The sequence below is a fragment of the Erpetoichthys calabaricus genome, chromosome 2, assembly GCF_900747795.2.
Source record: "Erpetoichthys calabaricus chromosome 2, fErpCal1.3, whole genome shotgun sequence".
NCBI classification, from domain to species: Eukaryota; Metazoa; Chordata; class Cladistia; order Polypteriformes; family Polypteridae; genus Erpetoichthys; species Erpetoichthys calabaricus.
In genome coordinates, this window is record NC_041395.2 from 87,339,762 (window position 1) to 87,364,804 (window position 25,043).

General features: G+C 39.1%; 1 protein-coding gene and 1 long non-coding RNA gene across 4 annotated transcripts in view; one reads left to right on the top strand and one right to left on the bottom strand.

The window, feature by feature from the left end:
- si:dkey-92i15.4 (uncharacterized) overlaps positions 1-18,576 on the top strand; it is a 51,692-nt gene extending 33,116 nt beyond the window's left edge. For 2 of the 3 annotated variants that reach the window (XM_028794043.2, XM_028794044.2), the window contains exons 4-7: positions 4,737-4,835; positions 6,251-6,509; positions 8,617-8,745; positions 16,506-18,576. In XM_028794043.2, the coding sequence (XP_028649876.1) occupies positions 4,737-4,835; positions 6,251-6,509; positions 8,617-8,745; positions 16,506-16,660 (642 nt within the window). In that variant the 3' untranslated portion in view covers positions 16,661-18,576. The remainder of the gene's footprint in view (positions 1-4,736; positions 4,836-6,250; positions 6,510-8,616; positions 8,746-16,505) is intronic. The other variant, XM_051923271.1, reaches the window with a different exon arrangement.
- Positions 6,587-18,676, bottom strand: LOC114646061 (uncharacterized). Its single transcript, XR_003715255.2, has 3 exons — positions 18,567-18,676; positions 11,366-11,441; positions 6,587-8,779 (listed from the first exon to the last, which is right to left on the bottom strand). It is a non-coding gene; the product is annotated as an uncharacterized LOC114646061 (long non-coding RNA).
- Between the last annotated feature and the right edge of the window lie 6,367 nt (positions 18,677-25,043).

Here is a 25,043-nt window from a genome sequence, read left to right on the forward strand (position 1 = left end):
GACAGATGACAGGGAACTGGCACCTATCTGGGCCACAATGGGTGCGTGGTAAGAACCAGTCCTGGCTGGGGTTCAGTTTATTACAAGAACACCTATTCTCTCTCTCTCTCTCTCTCTCACACACACACACACACACACACACTTTCACTTATATCTTGCCAATTTACAAGTGCCCCATAGCCTAAAATGCGTATCTGTGGTATATGAGAGGAAACAAAAAGATCCGGACAAAACATGGGAAGAACATGCAAAATCCACACAGATAGGGGACAGGTCAAAGCCATGTAGTTGACATCACCAAAAAAAGAACTGATATTTAAAAAAAAAGAAGTTAGAACCATACTGAAGAGCAAATTACTGTTTGGTCATTTTCAAAATGATACTAAATGATCTGTTCTCTTGTCAGCAGACAATGAGACCACAAGCCACTAATTATGAATATTTGCATTTTACCGATCCATTTTCTACCTGCTTATCCAGTTCAGGGTCATAGGAACCAACCCTGAATGAGGTGCACTTCCATCACATGGCACAGTCCACACAGACAGCATCGAGGAGAAGGATTCAAACAAAGGACACTGGTACCATGAGGCAGCAGCTCAAACCACTGTGCCCTAGCTTTTAGAAAATTTTAGCATAAAATACATTCTAGTGTTTATTTTCTAAATTATCAAATGAGATGTAAAAAGGAATATACAAAGATATGTTCAAACAAGCAAAAATGTAAGAAATGACAATTATCTATCAATAGTCAGCACCGCCAGAAAGAAATCCAGTTGAACCAAAGGGAAATGCTGTACTGTGGACGTTAAATCTCCAAACAGTGCAACTTTTCAACATTGTCCTTTATTCCTAAGGTTTTTGATAGTCAAGCCTAACAATTTCCCTTTCCCTTTGACTAGGAATGGCAAGCAGTAGCAGATTTATTGGCCACTGATGATGAATGACGAGTATTGGCCTGTGAACCAGGGCAGGGCACAGTTGTTTTAACAAAGATGAATCTGTGTAATTCATTGGTCCAAAGCATTGCGCCACATTGCTTGAGCTTTATAGAAGATGCATTTAGCACTGGCCACAATGACCTTGGATGCTGAGCCCTGCTGTTACAATGCTGCATTATGTCACTCCATAAATAGTCTTCCCACACCAAGTTTTTTAAAGCTTTTTCTGAAAAAAAAACTCATATTGAAACATCAAACAGGTTGTCAACTCTCTTTAAGAATTAATTGATTGTATTCACATCTTTAAAAAGAAAAAGGAAAAGGTGATGCTGGGTGGTCTTCCATAATTAAAAAGTGAAAAGGAAATGGCTGAATTCAAAGGATAGGTTCTTCTTACAGCTGAAAGTACAGAGTCATTGCTAGACATTCAAGGAAGGTATACAAATTTGCAAATAAATGAATGTCTCCACACATAACCATGCCCACATAAAACTGTGATTTTATAATTAAAGCATTGCAGATTTTATTAGGTGGAATGAGATGAAAAAATATGATTATTTTTATAAAAAATGTATATTCTCTTTCCCTATTTGTACTGCCTTAAAAAAACCAAAATCATTATCACGGAAGGAAAAGTCTACTGGGGTGATTTAGCTTAAAGTCAATACACTTTTAGCATTTTGTAACTGTGAGCAATTTGTTTTGTAGTTATCCAGAGCCTCACATTGTGACACACAGACATCACTGAGTAAATGGTGAACTAGTGCTCAGGGATGCCTGAAATATGTAAATCGGTTAAAAATTATCTATACGGGTAAAGATCAGGCAATACAAGAAAACAAAATCTTATTTCCACTGAATTAAGCACAGATGATTAAGATATAATCCATCCATTTTCCAACCCGCTGAATCCGAACATAGGGTCACGGGGGTCTGCTGGAGCCAATCCCAGCCAACACAGGGCACAAGGCAGGTAACCAATCCTGGGCAGGGTGCCAACCCACCGCAGGACACACACAAACACACCCACACACCAAGCACACACTAGGGCCAATTTAGAATCACCAATCTACCTAACCAGCATGTCTTTGGACTGTGGGAGGAAACCGGAGCGCCCGGAGGAAACCCACGCAGACACGGGGAGAACATGCAAACTCCACGCAGGGAGGACCCGGGAAGTGAACCCGGGTCTCCTAACTGCGAGGCGATTAAGCTATAATTTTGTATATAATCATATTAACACTCAGACTTTTTGAGTATTTGAAGCACAGTGCAAAACTGGAAAAAAACAGCATTTAGCCTGCAATTATCTTCTAATTTAAATAGATTTTTAAAGCAGGTACTGTAACACCAGTAAGCTCTCTGCATACACATTTTATATAATTATGAATACTGATTTATTCATTAATTTTCAGGGTTGTGCAGTGATGGAGCCTATCCTGACATCTTTGACCACAAAGCAGTCCATGTAAAGGGGGCTGAGTACATGGCAGGACTCACAAACACACTCGCCCACATCATTTATACAGAGCCAGATTACAGTTAGCTATTAACCTAAAAAGTATATTTTTGGTTTGTGGGAGGCAGACAGCAGCCCATATGAACACAGGAAGAACATGCTAAGTTTGCACAGACAGTGACCAAGCCAGTCTCCAGGAGCTGCAAGGAAACCAAGCTAATTGTGTGGCCTTATGCACATTACCTAAGTTTAATTTAGATTAGATTTAGATAGATAGAACAAACCTTATATGAACATACTTTATTTGTGCCCAGGGAAAAAAAGAAAGAAAAGAAAACTTTGATTTGATTAAAGGAGCCCTATTAGCGTTTCTTGACACACTTCTGCTGAATGATCTATTGGTTGAAAGTCCTCAGTGTTAGTGTGTCAGAGAGGGAATGTGCAGCATTGTTCATAATGGCCCACAGTTTTGTTTTAACTCTCTCCTACGCTACTAACTCCAGGGGGTGCAGAATGGATTTGGATTTAGATGTGAATTTAGTGTTTCTGTATCTAAAGGAAATCACTTAAACAGTGTTGCAATCTGAGTGTCCATTAGTACACTTTCACTCATGAAAAAGGCAAAGCTTAAACCTACTTTAAGTAGTGGTCGACAGTTAAACTTGATGGCGTTTCAGGATTGATAAAATTGAGACTAAATTTGAAGCACACAACCTAATATCCATCCATCCATTATCCAACCCGCTATATCCTAACTACAGGGTCACGGGGGTCTGCTGGAGCCAATCCCAGCCAACACAGGGCACAAGGCAGGAAACAAACCCCGGGCAGGGCGCCAGCCCACTGCAGGGCGCGCACACACACACACACACACACACAATAGGGATAATTTAGGATCGTCAATGCACCTAATCTGCATGTCTTTGGACCGTGGGAGGAAACTGGAGCACCCGGAGGAAACCCACGCTGACACAGGGAGAACATGCAAACTCCATGCAGGGAGGACTCAGGAAGCAAACCCAGGTCTCCTAACTGCGAGGCAGCAGCGCTACCCACTGCCCCACCGTGCCTCCCACACAACCTAATATTTTTTTTCACAAAATGATTGGACTTGGTGTGAATAGAACTTTAGAATGAGATTTCCTAAGCTAAGGCTGAGATCTTTTTATAACATAATGTTCTTAAGCTGGCACAAACCATTTCAGAGTTGTGCATCCCCGACGTGGACGCAACACAGAAACAAACTTTGGACAGGGAGCCAGTCCATGCTGGACCCATTGACACACACACAAGTGTTTACACAGGAGCGGCAGATTTATATAGCATGCACATATTTGCCATAGGGGAGAGAAATTGAATTGGCATAGAATCCAGATATTCAGAATCCACACAGACAGCTAGTAGGCACTGAATTCAAACCTTGGATGCTGAATCTGTGAGGCAGCAGTGCTAACCACTCTCTGACTGCACCACCCAGCATTTCTATGCTATTTTTTATTTCTCAATCTTTTGCTAAATGGATGACAATTGTAAGGATTCTTCATAGTTGTCCTTATATTACCTTTCATTTAACAAATAAACACCGCAGAAGGTGCACATCATTTCCTGATATTCCATATTTGTTAATGACATAGAAAATACAATTTAAAAATATTTAATTATGTAACCTGCGGTGGGTTGGCACCCTGCCCAGGATTGGTTCCTGCCTTGTGCCCTGTGTTGGCTGGGATTGGCTCCAGCAGACCCCCGTGACCCTGTGTTCGGATTCAGTGGGTTGGAAAATGGATGGATGGATGGATGGATAATTATGTAACGGAATGTGAGATGTGACATTTAAATTATTTTTCGAAGGCTATTTAGATGAGGAACTTATGGAAATAACTGACCCCCTTTATTTGGAGTTGATTCATTTATCTTTCTGTTTTGCTTATAGAGAAAACCACAAGTTTATTAAATAAGCCGTAATTCATAAAGACTTAAATCTGTATCATTCCTCAGTCAGTCTGGATTTCCCCTAGCTTAAAACCCCCAAGGAATTTTTTTAAGAAAATATTTACAGTTCTGGTTTCTATTTAGACAAAACTAAGATTTGCTAACCTTGATGAAGAAGTCAGAAAATTTACCCTGTTACCAAAATGGGAAAAAAAACCTCACTCTGTAGCTTCAGTGCTTTCCCTTACATCTGTAAATCCTCTTTTACTAGTCTCTCGCTTTCATCATCTTTTTGTCCTTCTCTATACTGACAATTTTGTCATTGTGTCACTTCTGCTTTGTTTTCATTTTTATTACACTTTTTGGCCTAATGGTTGCTCTTCTTTTCCTCTTTTGCCCTGTAGAACTATGAAGACATTCACGTTGTTGTTTTGCATAAAGAGGATGGGGTTGGCCTGGGATTCAGCATTGCTGGTGGCGCCGACCAAAGCAGACCGGTCACGGTAAGCAAGTTCTGCGGCTGAAATAACTTTAGTCACTCAAAAGATAATTACAATAGCTTAGCCATGTAAGAATTTGAGAATTCATATAAAACATGTATCTTCTTTATAATATTCATGGCCTACATTTTTTATAATGTTATTCACTCCTAACTATCATTAGTGACAGCAAGAATAAAGGTGTGACCACATACATTGGGGAATACTGCTGAGGTGGAAATGATCGATTTTTCCCCAACTTTGCATATGGTTTTTGCATCATAGCACCTTTTACCCTTCAGGATGTCACAAAACATGAAATGAATTGCTGCTGAAGTTACTCAGAAAACATGACCAGTGAGCTACCGATTCATGCCATAAAGCTTTGAAAATACACTTAAAGTGATGATTTCTTCCTACTTATTGATGATGATTCTTGAAGCGGTGCCATCTGTGAGATCGGGGGGTCAAGGGGCAGTCAGCTTAGGCTTGCACCCCTGATATTTATGCACCAAACTTTCTCCAGATTCCTTGAATGTTTTAATTATATTACGCACTGTTTACGGTGAAATACCCAGATTCCTTCTGACCTGTCTTTGAGAAACATTGTTTTTAAACTTCTGAATGATTTTTTCACACATTTATGGGAAAATTGATGATCCTCAGCTTATCTTTGCTTCTAAAGGACTAGGCCTTTCCTGGATGCAGCTTTTATACCAAAATATGATTACAATCACCTATTGAATGTGATCTGCTTCTACAGTTCAGTATTCACATTGTTATTTTCTTTTTAACTCATTATAGGCACTAAATTGCCCCATCACAACTTTTTTGGAATGTGTTGTAGGCCCTCAATGGCAAGAATGAATGTATACATATGAAAAAATTAAATTGACCAGACTAAACATTAACTATCTTTTCTTTATACTGTTTTTGAAAGATTACAAGTCAAAGTTGATTGGTTGTGTTTTTTGTTTTGCATTTTCCATACATAGCAAAGTATGGTGCATAATGAAAGCACAAATCACTCTGGACAGACAACTATTACAAACCAGTTACAGTTACTCAAGGTTTGTGAAATGTTTTGACCAGGAAATTAACTGAGCAGAAGGAAGAGGCAGTGCCTGATCTGCTAAGCAAATAAATGTTCTATAAATGTGATGTTTGGTAGGATTGATCATTTAGTTTAGACCTCGGCTTTTTGTTCACTTTGAGCTCTTCTTATTTTTGTTTACCTAGTTTCTTATAGGCAGATCTGAGTGAGTATGGGTGTGTGCCTTGCAATGCACTGAAATGTTAATCACTGTTACATCTCGACTTGCACTCAATGTTTCTGGGATAGGTTCTGGTCCCCCTACCCCTGAACCAAGATATGTGAATGCAGAAAACAGGTGGATAGTGGAAATATCTGAAAAAGACGTCTGTGTCTTCCTCTTTAGGTTCACAAGGTTTTCCCCAATGGACTGGCAGCCCAGGAAGGGACAATTCAACATGGTGATAAAGTACTGTCAGTTAATGGCTATTCACTTAAGGGCTGTACACACAGTGAGGCACTACGAATTCTGCGCAAGTCCCGTATGCTTGCCCAGGCAATCATTGTGCTGCAGAAACAGGGCCCGGTTGAGCCAAATGATGTGCAGACACTTAATGTGGACCAAAATGTTGTGAAGAGCTCCATAAAGCTTAAATGTGAACAAGGTGAGTGAACAACATACCTTCTATGGTTTTTTGACAGCTATTAATTTGCTAAAATATTATGTATTAGTCACAAATAATAATAATAATAATACATTTTATTTAATAGGCGCCTTTCTTAACACTCAAGGTCACCTTTCATTGAAATTAAACAACATTAATAGAATAAAAACAAAGAGAATGATAAATCAGAAAGCAATAAGGTACAGAGGTAGTAGCAAACATACAAAGATAACAGGCAGTAACAGTGTTAAATTCATAGTTGCAAAGTTAAATGTGAAGTTAAATATTGGAAGGAAATAGCCAAATATCAATAAATTGCCATTAGGTTGGATGGAGGTATTCATCCAGCATATCTTAAAAGGTAATGTATTGTAGACTCTAGCATCTAGGAATGACTCCTACTCATTATGGCATTTCTTATAATGCCACTTCTGCAATATCGAAGGGCTATAAGTTCTGATAATTGTGAGGGCAAGGAAGGATGGATAATTGTGAAGCACTATTGTCTTAGAAAATACTGCACCATGCAAGATGAAACTGTGGCATATGGGTAATCTCTTGAAATGGTGGTGCACTGAGTACCATCAACTCAGCTTTTGAAAGAAGTGGTTAAGCACAAACACATCTTCCCAGTGGAATTAACAGAAACCTTATAGTCAGAGCCACTGTTTAAGCTTCTCATCTGTTTGTTTTTCTGTGATGAAGAAGGTCTTCTCTGCTCTTTGCACACTGCATTATCACATTAGGAATGGCGTTTTTATAGCAACAATCGTCTCCAGTCCTATGACTGTCCAAATTGAAAACTGTGGGACATTGAATTTCCAGTGTTACTGAGGCAGCATGAACATGGATGGGTAATGTTGTTTCTTGGCTTGTTTTGCATGTACCAAAAAACAGGTCTTATTGTCAGCTCTATGCCTGTTCACTTTTGTGTTTGTGTTTCACAAACAAGCGTTTGTAGTACAGTTTTGGAGTTCCACTGTCTGCTATTAGATGATAGCGGTTATTCTTTCTTCTTTTTCAAAACAGTTTCTTTAGGCACTCTGGAGATTTGCCCAGTTGTTGTTGTCACAGTACCTGCTAAACAAGAACCCACAAATACATCCCTTTCAGAGTCACTGACTTATGAGAAGAGATTTGCATGTGTCACATTCCTGTCTCATGTATGCCAAACAAATATTTGGCTTACTGGTATTCACCTTTATATTTACTGTAGCTGTTGCCACCACGATTATCCTTGTGCTATCTCACATAACTTGCTGCTTCACTTATTTCTGATCTCTTGTTGCTTTTCAGGTAGCAAATTGATTTGCAATGTTTTCACAACATCCTTATAAGATTAGTGTGGCCACTGTGTTTATTTCATCAGGTTATGTGCATCAAATGGCAGTTGAGGATAAGAGGACATTATTTAGACTTATTGAGCAGCACAGTGATTGACGCTATGATTTAAATCTGGCACCTTCTGATTATTTGTGGTGAAATTTGCGCATATTCTTCACATTGTTATTTCAGGAAAATAAAGTAAATAGGAATGATTTGTTTGTTGGAATAAATGATCCATTCTTGTCAAAATTGTTTTAATGTTTGCATTTTTTCCCTTGAATTATCACAGATATGTGTATGTAAGGTTAGATGACAATTCCAAGTAAGTTTTGTGTGGGTGTGATTGAGTGGATCTCACAATGGTCATGTTCAGGGCTGGTTCCTTCGTTACACACAGCACTGCCAGGATAGGCTACAACCCCCAGGATCTTGAATTGGATTTTTTACAACTGTGCAGTAAATTATTCCTCAATAGCATTCATCTAATTTTCCCAATATTCTATGATTTGAGGCCTGAAATTCTCTTTACACAAACACAGTTTTGATGAGATCAGGCTATAAGACATAAAATACTCTCAAGTGCTACTTTCAGCTACATTAACTACATTACTGGAGCCTTGTTCCATGTCAGGACTGTCCTCTGTGTGAAGAAATGTTTCCTAACATTTATCACACTGTCCTTTTTTCCCCAATTTATCCCCATTAAGGTGGCTATTATTGAAAACATATCTTTTGGTTTACTGAACCTTCTCTTTTTATCTCTTTCCTTCCTTCTGCGTAGAAGAGCCATCAGAAGAGCTGGTCACTGTGGAAATCGCCAAGAGGTCATCTGGGCTGGGCTTCAGTCTGGAAGGGGGCAAGCAGTCGAGCCAGGGTGATCGACCTCTCACAGTCAAGAAGGTTTTCTTGGGTAAGACAAAACTCCTTGGTTCTATGTTTCTTATCTGAAGGAAAAAATAAAAGGAAGAGAATCATCTTAAGTTTTAGTAAATGCTTGATGCCCTTGTCATTTTCTAACATTGATTTGTATAATAAAATGTCTCTTGTTTTTTCCTGATTATGTGAAGAGCCATATCAGCATTCCAATATAATGTGCAAATATTCCTTTGATGCAGGCTACTACAGACTGAAAATCCCCAATCATTTATTGTGTGCAGATTTTTGGTATTCATTGGTATTTAAAAATAAATACTGTGAACAAACAAAAATAAATAAAAACTGAAACACTCGAAGCTTGGTAAGAATACATTCGATTTAATATTAGAACATGAAAACAATTTTCTTAAGAGCAGTTCTTTTAAACCAACAAAGCTTGCCAATCCTATTCGCCTAATTTGTCCAAAATAACATTGGGGTGGGATATAAAGTTTCTTAAAGTCTTGCTGTTTACTGTCCACATGTCTGTGGTTCTCAGTGTGAAGAAAAAAACATCTGTTTGTCTGAAATTTATCCTTAACAATATATGAAATCAAATGGTCAGGTGGATGAGTTCACATCTATATATATAATTCACTAAGCTGCCAGCGAGCAAGACACCCATGGAGCATGCAGGACAGAGCTACGCCCACCAACTCTAAGACCATTGGATACTACGACAACTCGCAGAGCCACGCCCACCAACTCGGATGCAGCAACTCACAAAACACGGCGTCATTCGCGTTCGCCTCTGCTACAGTCCACATGCACCTCTGAGCCACATTGACTTTTCGGTTACAATGCACGACCGCATCCACCATCGCAAACTGTTTTACACGCTACATACAGCGATTCGCATCCGCGACAAACATGCTTCTTCTTAGATGGTCCTGCAGGAACACAGAAAACGTTTGTCTACACAGTACTCCTTATTCCCCGGCCCGCATCCACCCTCGCTCTCCAGGCAACAAACACCACGAAAGTCGCTTTCGTCTCCATGGCACACGCACGACAGAGCCCCATCCACCAACAATTCGCGCGAGGGCGAAAGCATTTGCCAAGAATGTTTTCATTAATCAAGAACGAAAGTCGGAGTTTCGAAGACGATCACATACCATCGTAATTCTGACCATAAACGATGCCGACTGGCGATCCAGCAGCGCTATTCCCATGACCCGCCGGGCAGCCGGTATGTTTATCGCAGATGTGAATTGCTGTATGCAGCGTGTAAAACAGTTTGTTTGTCGACCAGGGCATGCAAGAAGCAGCACGCAAGACAGACCGTGTGATACGCACGACAGAGCCACGCACGGCAACAATTTACTAAGCAGCCGACCATGGCACACACACGTCAGAGCTCCGCCCACCAACAATTCGCGCGAGAGCGAAAGCATTTGCCAAGAATGTTTTCATTAATCAAGAACGAAAGTCGGAGGTTCGAAGACGAACACATTCCGTCGTAGTTCCGACCATAAACGATGCCGACTGGCAATCCGGCAGCGTTATTCCCATGATCCGCCGGGCAACCAAAGTCTTTGGGTTCCAGGGGGAGTATGGTTGCAAAGCTGAAACTTAAAGGAATTGACGGAAGGGCACCACCAGGTGTGGAGCCTTTGGCTTAATTAGACTCAACACGGGAAACCTCACCCGGCCCGGACAAACAGAACAATAAAAATTCAATGTGGCTCAGAGGTGCATGTGGACTGTAGCAGATGCGAAACCGACTGGGGCGGTGTTTGGAAAATGAATAGTCAACATGATTCACAAGTGCATGTGGACTGTACACAGATGAAACCAATTCAGGTAAGGAGTTGGGGGCGGGCACATGAGCAGGCAGTGCGTACTGAACGTTGACTAAGAGATGACTGTTCACCCATCAATACATCGTCCTCACTGGGCGTCCTTCCCCTCACACCCCGTTCCGCTCTCCGCGCACGACTGCCGTCCAGCCCCGTCCCTCGCTCTGGGAGGTGGGGGCGCGGTGGCGGTTCTCCAGTTTTCAGTCACGGACAATTGTATGTTGCTCTCTCCAGAGTTCCCTTACAGTTGTATCCTCAAACCCATAAGAAGAAGCATGTTGCGGATGTGAATCACTGTATGCAGCGTGTAAAACAGTTTGTCACGGATGTTTATCGCTGTATGCGGCGTGTAAAACCGTTTGCGAGGGGTATCCCATGGTCTTAGCAGTGTCTATGCTTCGATGTATGCAGCGTGTAAAACGCTGTATTGTATGTTGCCCTCTCCAGAGTTCCATCTTTTCATTCACCTTCAGTCGTATCCTCAAAACCAACCCCATTTGGACAACTGTGTCTTTCAGGAAGTGTCCACCCATCAATACATAATTATGCGGCGTATGCTATGCCGCGGGTTGGCTAGTAGTATATAAAGTGAATGCAACATAACATTCTCAAGCCGGTTTAGTTCAATTCAGGGTCACGGGAAGATTTAGCTTAACTTGGAAGCTTCAGTGCAATGCAGGAAACAGCACTGCACAAGACGCCATTTCATGCCTATGCATTCACCTTTGCTTACAATGTCGCCAATTTAGACTTGCCAATCAGCCTGTTAGGAAATGTGGGAGGAAAACTGGAGTACCTGAGGGAAAATTCACTTACTGTAAATGTGCAAACTCCACATGAGCAACATCAAGAAATGGGATTAAAAACCAGGACACTGGATCTCCTTGCTGGCCTTAAAATAAATGTACATTGTAAAGGGTTCTTTGAAAACAAAAAAATTAAAAAAGACAACACTCTACTTTTATTCTTTATGCAGTATATTCTAGAAAAATGAAATTTTAATCCAAGAAAAGTGTAAAATGGGGCATACAGCAAAGGTGTTTTTATTGTTTGGTAAATAATTACCAGTAATTACATTAGCCTTTCATATAAAACTGAAATCATAAATGGGCATTTGGAATACAGTCTCTATATAATGCTCATTGATTATTGCCAAAACATATATTACTGATAATATTATGATTTTCTCCCCATATATGTATGATGTTTTAAGGTACACACTGTTTCCACATTGGTTTTCTATGATAACTCTGGTATACTTCAGCATCCCAAAGAGATTTTCATTAAGTTAACTGGTGACTCAAGATGTCACTAGCGTGGGTGTGTGTACAAGTCTTCCCTGCGGTGATTTGATGTCAAATCCATAATTGGTCGTTTCATTTGCATCAGGTGCTACTGGCTCTCCAAAGCCCTAATGTAGAGAAAGCAGATTTGGGTGGAAGAGACAAGCAAATTAACTAAAACACACAAAAACTTAGGACAAAAATCTGCCTTTAATCTTCCTATAAAAATAAAGCATATAGTACTGTAGAAGTATCAAGGGCCGCAGGAACTTTAGAGTTTGATCCAGGTGTTCACTTAAAGGAATAGTTCATCCAAAAATAACATTTTGTGTTACTTATCCTGAGTACTTTCTAGTAGTGGCTGAAAAAAAATGTAATTTAATGTTTTGCTGCAAAACAAAGTTAACAAAGTTTATGCTTCAATGTAAGTAGACAGTGGCCAACACTAAAAAAAAATATCAAAATATCCACAGGAAAATCTCAGTGTCATATAATCCACGTAAAATCATCCAGCTGAATACCCAAAACATGTAAAACACATGCACTTTTCTCTAAATTTTTGTTAAATCGATTCCTCCATTAAAAGTAGCACACAATCCAGGACCCTTTCACACAGGGTTGCACTTTTAAATAGAAGACTGCCACTTCCCCAATTCATTGGCCAAGAGTCCGGTCTTCAATTGGATTAAAAGTTATGCAACACAAGTAAGGTGAAATTTTTTCAACATCCATTTATATTGAAGCATAAACTTTATTAGCTTTGCTTTGCGTGAAAACTTGAGCTTAAAACACACAGAAAAGGCTGTTGTGATTTAGGTTTGAAAGTGCTGGATTAAACTTTGTACCATATTTTTCTGTTCATTTTCAAACACTTGATAAAAATTATTGTTACTTTCATAATGTCACAACCATTTTGTGTTCTGTGATGAAATTGATTCCTTTTTAACTAAACTACCCCTCTCCAGACCGCAATTGTCCCTATTACTATGACTGAACTTAAGGAGGTTTTTGATCTTTTGCATTATGGGAAGCCTCCTGGCCCTGATGTATTTCCACAAGAACTCTTCTCAGCATTATGTAAACACACTGCTTTATCAAATGCTTAAAGCTTCTATGTCCTCACCTCTACCGGTCAATTCCAATAACATAGCAATGTTTACTTTGTTGTTAAAACAAGGCAAAGACCCCACTGATTATTCAAGCTATTGCCCAATTTCTCTGATGAATTTTGACACAAATTTGTTGGCTCCTGATGCATCTCCTTCAATTAGTAATCTCCAAATTAATTCACATAGATCAGAGAGGCTTCGTTTGTTCTCATCAAGGAGTAAAAAATATAAGCTGTATATTGCACATTATTGATACTGTTCCTAATCCTCCTTGGGCTCCAGCTCTGCCCTCTGTAGATGTTGAAAAGGCACTCGATCATATGGAGGTTTCTCTTGCAAGTTTTGAATCAGATCAGGTTTTCGGCACATACTACATTAATATGATCAAAACATTCCATCAGTCTTCGTCTGCAGTCATTCTTACTAATTCAGTGATATCATAACCCTTTCAGCTTTCTAAAGATGCCATGCAGGGCTGTCCACTTTCTTCTGATGGTTGCTAGTCATAGCATCATTGTACGTGGTATGCACTACAAAATCTCTGTGTATGCTGATGACATCTTGCTGTTTCTTATAAACAACCTTTCTGATCTTGGTATCCTCAGTTTTTTAGTTCTTTGAAGCCCTGTCTGGTTCTAAACATATATGGACCCAGTCCTCTCTTGTCCTTCTTAAGTCTTCTGACATTGAATCTTTCTCCTCACTTACTCTCCCATTTGCAGACTCCATGAAGTATCTAAGATCGACATCTCTTCCACTTTACATAACATCAGTACAATTGATTACCAGTGCATTTTGAAGAGTGCTAAAGACTCCTTGTCCTCCTGGTCTCACATGCCCCTATCCATCTGTTCTAGACTGGCTGTTTTTAAAATGACTATTGCCTCTTGGTTTGGTTTCCTTTCCCCCATGAAATGTTGGCAAAAAGTTAGATCTTTCCTACCTTGATTTATATGGAATGGAAAAACACTTTATGCTAATGTGTGACAGGTCTGTAGAAGGAGTTGCCCTTCCTAATTTATAGTTCTACCACTGGCTGTTTGCCTTGACATCTGTTTGGTGTTGATAGCCCCCCATTCTGTTTTTTTAATTGAATCTAACCTGGCTTTCCAACTAACTCTTTAACGTCCTCCCTTTACTTCTGTGAGTTTAAAACAACAATCCTTTAAATAAGGTTTATTAATCTTTTATGGACTCATGGATTTGTGCAAATTAGATAAACATGTAGGTTCCTGCACAAGTCTGAATTCTCACTCCTTCATTTTTCATAACCCCAGTCTTCATAAATGAGGTAACCCTGTCTCATTCCCAGGCTGGAACAGTGTGGCATCATTACCCTCAGCGATATTTTTGTTGGCTCAGAATGTTTTAATTGCTGAGGTCCACATTTTCTACTCCACTTTTTTGCTTCACCTCCAACTTCAGATTGTTAACAGGTCTTGTAGTATTTGTCTATTTTCTCAGCACTACTTTCACCCTCTTTTAATCTTTTCTCATTCTCTGTCCTGTAAAATTAAACCTGCCTCTAATACTTTCGCCTTTTTGTGCAAGGCTGCCTCCAAGCCCTTGACCTTTCAATCAGTCTGGGAATGTGATCTATCATTGCTTATTCCTCATAATTGGGGCCCAGTTTTTTAGAACACCACTGTTGCTTCTGAAAATCCTAATCATCAATGTACTGTAGTGAAATTTAGGCATCACCTGTACTTCACAACTCATAAATATTTTGCTATGGGCCTTTCTAATGATGACCTTGTTTTCTTTGATCTTTTTTACCTGCAAGAACTTTCTTACATATTTACAGGGAATGTCCTAAGGTCTCATGCTTTTGGTGAGCTGTGTCACAGTTTCTTTTGTCTGTTCCTTCCTGTAACACCCCCTTTTACTGCTCAAGTTTTCCTTCTCTTGGATCTTTCTACTCTTTGTCTTTTCTATTTCTAGCAGAGACTGTTCACTTTGGGCACATTTGCTACAAAGCTGGTCGTAGTTTCATGTTGCCAATCTCCTGGCTCTCTCTACAGCCTTATCCTTCTTGAACTATTTCCTGCTAGAATTAATGGTGCAACCATACCCAGTATTTCTAATTACCAGTCCCAAGTACAACTTGTCTCCTGTGTGAATGCCATGGGGTAGGTATTTTATATGTATTGATGTTTTCATTGTTGTGTTTGGTTTGTGCTAATTTGTATTTTTGTATTTGTTTAACAAACATTTGAAAACAAAAAAGCTTCCCATTTTCCCATTCTGATGCAGGGGATGATTCAAGAAGCATTTGCTACTGTGTTTTCGAGGCAACTCAGGCCCCTTCTTCAAGGGGCCTGAGTTGCTTCGAAAGCTTGCATATTGTAATCTTTTTAGTTAGCCAATAAAAGGTGTCATTTTGCTTGGCTTTTCTCTACATTCATAATGGCTAACACGGTACAACACCCTAGTACTTCTGTGTTTTGAAATTTACAAATAATGAAATGGTAGCAAAAGTGACAGGAACTTTACTTGCATCCTTCTTTAGTTTATTTTTCTTAACTCTCCAAGATACATCAATCCTAGGAAACCCCCCTCTGGTCATAATACTGTGTGCAGGCTAATTAGTCCAAAAACAGGTACAGTTTGGGAATAGGTACACATTTTATGAAAGAAGCAAAAACAACAACACACAACAGATTGAGAGTGCGGCTCCATATTAAGATTTAAAGTACTGATTCTACAGATCATATTTTTGTTTTTAAAAAAACATTGGACCATCTAAATGTGGCACACTGGTAGGTTACCTAGGTACAGGTAATCTGTTAATTGTCACAAGAAACTTATTGAGTATTTCTTGCAGACAAGCCTCAGAAATACTTTGTTGGAAAGATTTACTGCTTTCATTGGGATAAAACAATACTATTACAACCAAAGTAAGTATTGACAATTAGCAGTTTGTTGTTGCATTCATCTGTCCATCTTCTAATTTGCTTTTTGCTGGACAGAGTAACATGGGAGTCAGGTTAGCTAGCAACGGGTGCAAGGCAAAAACCAGTCCATTGATGAAGTGCCATTCCAACTTAGGGCACTGATTTACATATTAAAATTACTGAATCATTTTCAGTGTAGCCAAAACAGCACACTGTATTACTTTTTCTTATGTACAATAAGGATTGAAATAAAAATCCTATCAGACTTGACATAATAAGAGTGTGGCAGGGATAAACTGAAATATTTCACTAATCAAAAATCAGTACTTGCTTAAACCTGCCAGCTCAACTTTGACCAGTGAAAGTGACAGTTTTCACTTCAGGACTTATTTCAGGCTTATTTCACAGAAATAAATAAATGCATAATTAAAAGCATAAACAAACAAGCCACAAAATATGTATTTTATGACACATTTAATTATTTTATACTCACATACTTTTATTTATTTGTGTATTTATTTATTTATTCTGTTTTGCACAAAATATTTCTCCATGCTGTATATGCATAAAGCATTTGTATATGAATGTCTCTGTGCAAGAACAACACACTCTGGTCACCGAGCACATTTAATCACTGAATCTCTCTTTTTGTATTGTTTCACTTTTGCAGGTGGTCCTGTAGACTTGGTCCAACCTGGAGATGAAATCCTAGAGATTCATGGCCAGAGCATGCAGGGACTCATGCGCTTGGAAGCATGGCAGTTTATTAAATCTCTGCCTGAAGCCCCAGTGAAGGTTGTGTTGAAAAAGAAATCCAAAACCTGACTAAGTTTGGAGGGTCAGAAGTCAAATTTTGAAAAAAGCACAAACTGCTGACCTACAGCGTTCACAACAAAGTTCTGGCCGTCTAAAGAGATGCTTGGGGTGCACAGTCAGTATTTCCTTAGTTCAGTCAAGTATGTCTGAATTTCCTTACATTTCAAGATGTCACAGAAACGGACTTGTTATTAAAAGGAGTTTGAACAACATTAGTCTGTGCATCATCTGACCCAGTATGGTGGACTCATCTTCACAATGACTGCATGAGTGATGTTTATTAAGCCAAAGTTAAACAACATGGACAGCTGAAAGTGTCAGAAAATGCCTGCCAATATCCTATTTGGTACCATATTTATATACTAAGCATAAAGGCCTGTTATCTTAGACTTCACCAAAGGGAACAAATGACAAACTGGAACTGTGCTGCACTCAAAACAAACAAGTACCAGAAGAATTGTTTCTACCCTGTGCTCAGTTCTACTCAGTGCTCGAACTATGAATGAAGTCTACCAGCCAGGGGTGACTGCATCTGATCAATGCAAACCTTCATTAAAACTTGAAGTGCATTTCGGATGCTGCATGACAATTATTATGTGAAAAAATAGGTTTCATTACTGTTGTTATTAGATAGCTTAAGGAAGTCACTTGATGCCTCATTTTGACCACATGTGTCCCAGATAGCCTCAGCTCCCATAAATCCAATCACTCGAATGTTCATGCACGTTGTTATCAAGAGCATCTATTCCTATTTTTAATGAATCAAAATGTAGTGGGCTTCCAAGTGGTGCAGAGCAAACTTATCAGATATGTCAATACCTTATCTAGCTTCCGCACACTCATGGGGAGTTAAGAGGTACTGTATTGTGTTTTTTTTTTTTTGTGATCTATATTTTTTTTTCCTTTGTGTTTCCATTACTTGTTTAAAAAATGGCCCCACCTTGCCATGTGTTCAGTACTGATCTGCTTTCAATATAAATAATGCATTTCATCTTGAAATAATTTGTCCTCCTCGCCTGAATCTAATTTTGGCAGCTTATCTCAGCAGTGAATCCAGCAGAGAAACAAATTCACCTTAGAATACTGAACTACAATAAAACTTCACAGAAAGGACCTCTTGAGTTTAAGGCTTTGCAATACTTTTTTTTTTCAACAGGCCTTTTATAAGTTACTGTTGCCACAGGTTGTTTTTACTGAAGGAAAACATGGTGGTGCAGAGGTTAGCTTTGCAGCTTCATGGTTATTTTACCCAATGCTTGAACCCTGTATTGTATTTAGCGTGTGGAATTTGCAGATTTCCCCTGTGTCTATAAAGTGGCCCCAGTGTTAGTATGTCTGTTTGTGTGTGCCCTGTGAGGAATGGGTCCATTATCCAAGAAGGGTTAGTGCCGTGCTGCCAAGATAGGCTTCTATTTTCTGCATTATTTTTACTATACAAGCTTATACTCTCAAATAACTGTAACTGATAAATTAATGTTATGAACCAAATATACAGATATATGAATGTTAATATCTTTATTTATTAATCTGGCACAAAATTACAATTTGCTAAAAGAACCAATGGCAACAAGTGAAACTAATTTTTCAAAGCTGAACAAAAGCAATTTGACTACTTTGTAGAGGCGAGCTCCAGGCAGTTCCTCCATGTACACCTCGGCCTTGGTTTTACCACAGATTCTGCACCTGCATCCACATTCATAATGTTACCTAAAATGCAGAATTTTCTTACTTCTTCCAAACTAACCCCATCTCTATTATCCAAGCTTATGCTTGCCCAGTGCAGCTCTCAGACACTTTTGTGTTTTTGACACTTGCATTCTACCCACTACCCCCTTTTACAGTTTCCCTTCCAGTTACTCACACACAGAATGCAAACCACGTACCACACAGGTCATGTTACCGATATCAACCATACCTTCTCTTCCAGACACTGCCTCAGTCTGTCCTGCATTCACCGCAGACCTTTTGCTTCTGTACAGACTTTCCATTCAGTGGTTACTTCACATTAAAATGGGTTCATCAAAGTGCAAAAGTCTGCATAGTTTTTTTTTTTTTCACTTATCTCTCTGATCACCACATTCGTCATTACTGCAAATATGTGTCAGCAACATGCTGGCCAACCATGCCTTCAGATACAGGTGCACACCCATGGCAATACCTTCGCTTTGACTTCTGACATAACAAAGAGGAGCCAAGTTCAGCAGGAAATGTGAGTGTGAATAGGCAGGGGAAGAAAAATGATGAGAATTTATTGATTTATTATTCAAATCAGTGATCCAAAGTGTAATTAAAAAACAGGAAGGAAGTCAAACATAGACAAAAAATAGAACAAAAAGACACAAACATAAAACAAACCAAGTGGCCAAAAAGGGAGGCTCAACTAAAGTCTTTTCCCTTACAGGCTATACTGCAGTATGTAATGGGAGGCGACACTGGATTAATATGACAGTGTTCCCTTTCCTGCACAGGACTATAAAATGGATGGACAAGAGGATACAGCCTTCCAGGACTGTATCCTTCCCTGACTCATTAGATAGTCGTGTCCCTGGAGCTGTTCAACAATGCACACTCCTTTAGAGCATACTGGGCACTGTAGTCCGGTTGGGCAACTCTGTTGGGTTCTGTAAATGCCGCCAGGGAGAGCTTCTGCCTGACCAAGAAGTACTTCCTTCGTGCAATGTTGTGGCACCACAAGTGCATCCAGGTCCAGCATAAATGGGGTCTTCTCATCTCATTTGGGGGGTTGACAAGTGCAGGACAACCCTTACTGGAGGAGATTTGGGAGAAAGAGGAAGGAACGACTTGTGAGTTGTCTAGTGGTGGTACAAACATAAAATAAAGAGTTACTTAAACCTGTGACTGCTGTTTGTGTAGTTGTGTTGAGAGTCTGGGGTCCCGAGATGTTCCCTATTGGCAACAAGTGTTTTAAATAGACATATGAGTCATACTGTATATGAATATCAAAATGTATATATTGTAAATATGATTCTGAAGCAAATTAAAAAAGTTATGGCACTGAGGTGGCCCCATTAAATGTACAGGAAAAAAAAGGAAAACTTTGGTAAAAAATAGCGTTGGGTTAGTAACATTGTATTGACACAAAATATGGCAGCTCTTTGCAGATGTTTGTCTCTCACAAGCTCCAGGTCACAAATGATGACTTCGTCTCAGGCCAGGTGGTTTTTATGGAGGCAGAGGTGAAATTGGTGGGACGATGAGCTGAAGTGGTGTGAGAGGACCTTGGATAGGTCCTCCTCCACACTATAGCAAACGGAAATCAGGTTAAAGCGGGTGTTACATTCAAACTCCTTCTCATATTTTTAACCAATCCCATACCCACAAAGCATGCGCTAAGCTTGCCTGTCTGACAATATATAAAAATACTAAGGGGCTTTGCCCCCTGCTCGCTTTGCTCGCCAACCCCCATGCCTGCACTACGCGCTAGCCTCTTTGCAGTTCTGCCGCTTATGTATGGGGATGCGGATGTACAATTTACTATTTTACATTACTGTGAGTAATTAACCATAGTAAAACATAATAAATTGAAAGAAAATTATGTTTCATGTTGCGTTAGAGGTATTCGTTGCGTTATACGATTTCGTTCTGTTTGGCTTTGAAATTACCACGTAAAAACATTTTAAACTTACACTTTTACTGTAAAGCTTAAGTAAAAACAATTTTTTAAATTAAAATTTCATCAATATATCGCATTGAATTGTGATTCTGTGTTTGGACTTTCATCGTGACAACGCCATGTATAACTGCCCGTGACTGAATTTCGTTTCTTTCTCTCTATTAAATAAAATGACTTTTTCAAATATTTGGCTGTGAGATTTGTAAATTGTTTTTGCAAAAGCTATTCTAATGGGAAACTGTTAACATTTTAATACGAATGGCATGTCAAGATCTCCTTTGTTGTGTAATGTTATCCTCGGAAGATGTGCTACATTACCTTTCATGGATACATCCTTCTTTCTACAGTAATGTGGAGAAAGTCCGGACGGTGTTAACGGTTGTAGATATTCTTTGGTATATTGTAAGTTGATGTTTTCATCTTCCACGCAATCACCAACAACTGTTTCAGCATAGTCTATTGATACGCATTTAACCAGTTTGCAGTGTAACCGTTCATCATTTTTGGAGAAAATTCATTTGACTTCCTCGTGTCTCGGTGCTAGGATTGCCCATGTACACATTTTTTCTGTTGATAAACCTTTGTGATGATATCCTTCAATAAGATATGGACATAATATGTCTTCTTTAATTGGGAACTTAAAGTGAGGAAAACGTTAGGATTTATAAGAGCTGAGAGAGCAGAAAATGTGTCTATCAAAAGCATTCACACGAATGAGAGGTGAAAGTACCATGTGCGTGGTTTTCTGTGGTTGAGAGGAGAGCGTGACTTGAAAACATCTTCCAAAAAGTCTCGTCTTGTCGCAGGATTTTTTTATTATAATAGAGAGACATTAACCGAGCTTTTACTCTAAGATGCTGAACACTTTTTCCAATTAATGTTATAGTTTATAAACTTTTAAGCAGAAAAAAAAATTAAATGTTTAACTTCTGGAGGCATACTATAGTTGTGTCAGCTGTGAATGTAACAGAAGCATAACAAGTTGCTTACATTTTTACCACAGAGTATAAACTTTTACTGTTGCTTGCCACAGAGGTGAATTGTAGCTCACTCTAAGAAGGAAAAATTTAAATGGGACATCAGCAGTGGTGGAGCTGTTAAATGATAATGTCCCCAAGTCTCAAGCAAGGAGAAGGATCCTGTGATATGCCAATTGACTTGCTAGTCCCACCACCCCACCCACACATCCAATGCCGCCAGGTTGCACCTCAGACTGTCCAGGATCTCAGTGATGCCCTGATCCAGATCTAGGAGGAGACCCCCAGGACACCATCTGTTGTCTCATTAGGAGCATGTGGGGGCCATACAAACTACTGAGTACGATTTTAAGTTGCTGCAATGAAATTTCGGAAAAATGGACTATCCTGGCGGATCATTTTTTCACTTTGATTTTCGGGATGTCTTTGAATTCAGCCCACTGTAGGTTGATAATTTTCATTTCCCTCAAATGATGTGGCATCCTTTCATTCCTAACACATTCCCCAGTCCATATCAGTATAGATATCCAGCAAGATTATATTTTTCCCATTGAGATCTGATGTGTTTTCAAAGTGTTCCTTTAATTTTTTGAACAGTCTACATACTACCATGTAAAAACCAAATGCTCATATTTTCAGAAAATTTTGTATAAGGTTAAAAACCATTAGGTAAGTATACACACTAGTGATATAGTACTGAAGCATTTCTATACCGAGTTATACGACAAATCACAACTAGAGCCTGAAATGTCTGACCATTCTTCCTTTCAAGGGTGTTTAACCACAGTCCGATTTCAAGGTGGACACTAATGGGCAGCACTTTTTTAACCGTTCTAGAGATTTTCATTTAAATGGCACTCTAAGAGATTTACTTTATTTTTCCAACATTCCACAGTTACTCTGGCTGCTTGCCTAGTGTTATCATTATAATGAAATGTAGACTTTCTTTCTCATATTTAGTTGTGTATGTGTGTGTGTGTGTGTGTGTGTGTGTCCGCAGAGACCAGTAGGATGTCTTCAAAAACCTACATACACATATTTTTCTCAGTCTAGTTTTCCTTCTACCTTCACATGTCCTAGTTGAAAGAAAACACTCCTCTACCAAAACAACAAGCTTTACACTGGGGATAGAGCTCTTTTGGCAACATGTTGCAATTGATTCTCACCAAATGTAATGTTTTGTATGAAGGCCAAAATGTTTAGTCTTTTTTTTTTCCACATTACATAAGAATCTCCACAGTGTTGTTTTGCATACCTTAAAAATGACTCAATGATGACTTTTTTCGAAAAGTATTTTTCTTCTTGGCAAAATCTCATACAGCTGCTGGATTCGAGAGGCTTTTCTGATCAGTCTGTTCCATATTTTGTCAACATGGTCGAGGCAAGTTCTTAGTGATGTCAAACATCTTCGACTTCTTAATGATGCTCCGGACTGTGTTCAAAGTAACACTGTGTAACAAAGTAACTTTTAAAACTTTCGAAGCATTTTATTGTCACTTCTTAACTGACTGGATAACTTTCACACACACACACACACACACACACACTATCAACAACATAGTCTTCAGATTTGCTCTTTTTCAGGAAGAAGTACAATAAGAGAAAATGGAGGGCTCAAGTGTTGCATCAGAAAGCAGTACTCACCAAAGGCAAATAGTGGATATGAATATGTGATTCCTAACATTGCTGTTGCGCAGTCCACCACCAAGCAATTCAGGATGAAAGGACAGAAGAAGAGTAAAATGGACTGACAGGTTTATCTGTACTCTTAAAAATAAAGGTGCCAGAGTGGTTCTTCTTCAGAGACATTTTATAGGGGAACCATTTTTGGTTCCAAAAAGACCCATCCACATAAAGGTTCCAGAAAGAACCTTATTTATTTAAATATTTAACAGGTTTCATATAGTAAATAACCATAAAGAGATGGTAACAGATTTGTGAAACACCACTTGGACATAATTTTAAAAAGACTCTTGCCACATATGTACAGTAAAACAGTCCAAATTACTTAATCTGTAGTGTCCCATTAGGTAGTGTACCATACATGAAAGATTTCAGATTTCTTCTACATATTAGGAAGTTTTTCAAACCACAAAGAACCAAGCTTATATGAAAAGAACATTTCCTAGAATGAAATGGTTCTTTGTCAAACAATAGTTAAATAAGGAGTCACATATTATAAAGTTTCACACAAAGGAATGCTAAATTGCTAAAGGAATCACACCACCCAATAAAGAATTGCAAAGTTCTGTTAAAGAACCAGCATATTTAAGAGCCACAGAGGCTGTCAAGTAACTGGAAGAAGGACAGGCTACCAGCATGTTACAAACAATAGGCAAAAAACTAAGTTTTGTTAGATGTGGAAGCAAAAGTCCTAAAATCCAGAAAGCTCATACACGAATAAAGACATAAAACCTCAAGATGCTGCCTGCTCAAGTGCATCTGGTGACTTTAGGACCCTTTATTAAGTGGACATACTCCCCAGCAATACAATATTGTGATATTATTGGTGTCAACAGGCAGATTTGAAGTAAAGCAGCAAGTCAGTTACCATCCATCCATGAGAGCTTGGTGAACAGTCAGGCAACAGTTGAGCATTTGCAGAACTTAAGAGGTGTCTTGGGGGCATGACATGACATTTACCAATTTTCTTACCTGTGCCTAACAGCAACCTTTTCTGGTAACATATACAATTCTAAGGGGTCATTCCATGTCATATCAACCAATGGCCCATGCAAATTACAGGGTGTACCCATGTTAGTCAGGAGAGAGGGAGGATGGGAACATGTGCCGATAGCACATTGCTGCACCCACAACACGACGAACCACCCTGTAAAAGTTTTCTGATGTAAGATCAATTCTTTCCAAGATACAGTCGGTTGGGGGGGTGGGGGTGGGGGTTTGGGTTTTTGTCAATTTTATCCAGCCTCATTTTTTTTCACAAGTCCGTAGCTCAAGAACCAAACCACTGAACAGGCTCAGACTTTTCATACTGGTACATTAATTGGTATAGAATGTGACGAAATTAAAACATTTGGTCCAGATGACCCTGCATGGTCAAAACAACCCCTTGAAATTGACCAAAATTTAATTTGAGTTTTTGGCTTAGATACAGTATGTGTCGGCCTCAGAAACACATAGTTGTAACCAACACAGACTTTGATTTTTTTCCTCCTTATTCAGATAAGTAGGCTTTCTGAAAAGGCAATAAACAGAAAAGTAACTATCAGGGTTTGAACAACAGACCTCTCAAATCAAAAATAAAACATTTTGGATTTCATTTTCAGAGCACCCTTACAGCATGTGGGAATGTGCAAATGATTTTTTAAACATCTTTCATTTATTCTACATTGCTCCTTCTTTCTCAAAACACAAACCTTACTTTTCTCTAGCAAATCTTTCATGTTTATTTTCCATCCTAAACATAGGCTGAACGTGACATGTATCAATAATGGTAATCACTGAGTTTTCAGTCAGTAAGTTATCAAAAATATCAAACTTTTTTTCATACCAAATGACGATGACCTCTCTCATGTTGCTGAGCAGAGAATGTGATTCTCCACAGCCAAAAGAGTACCTGGTACTCGAGAATACCACTGTTACATCCCTAAAGAAGATGGCCAGGTGTCTGGTGAAGACAGTCAATTGACTGTCCAAGTATTCACTACTGAAGCAGTAGCTGAGATCCTGCCCTCTCCCAATCACACTCCTAATGGATCAGATGTGTCCCTGACATTAGACCAGTGCCCTATTGAAGGCTATGTTGGGTGCATGGATGATG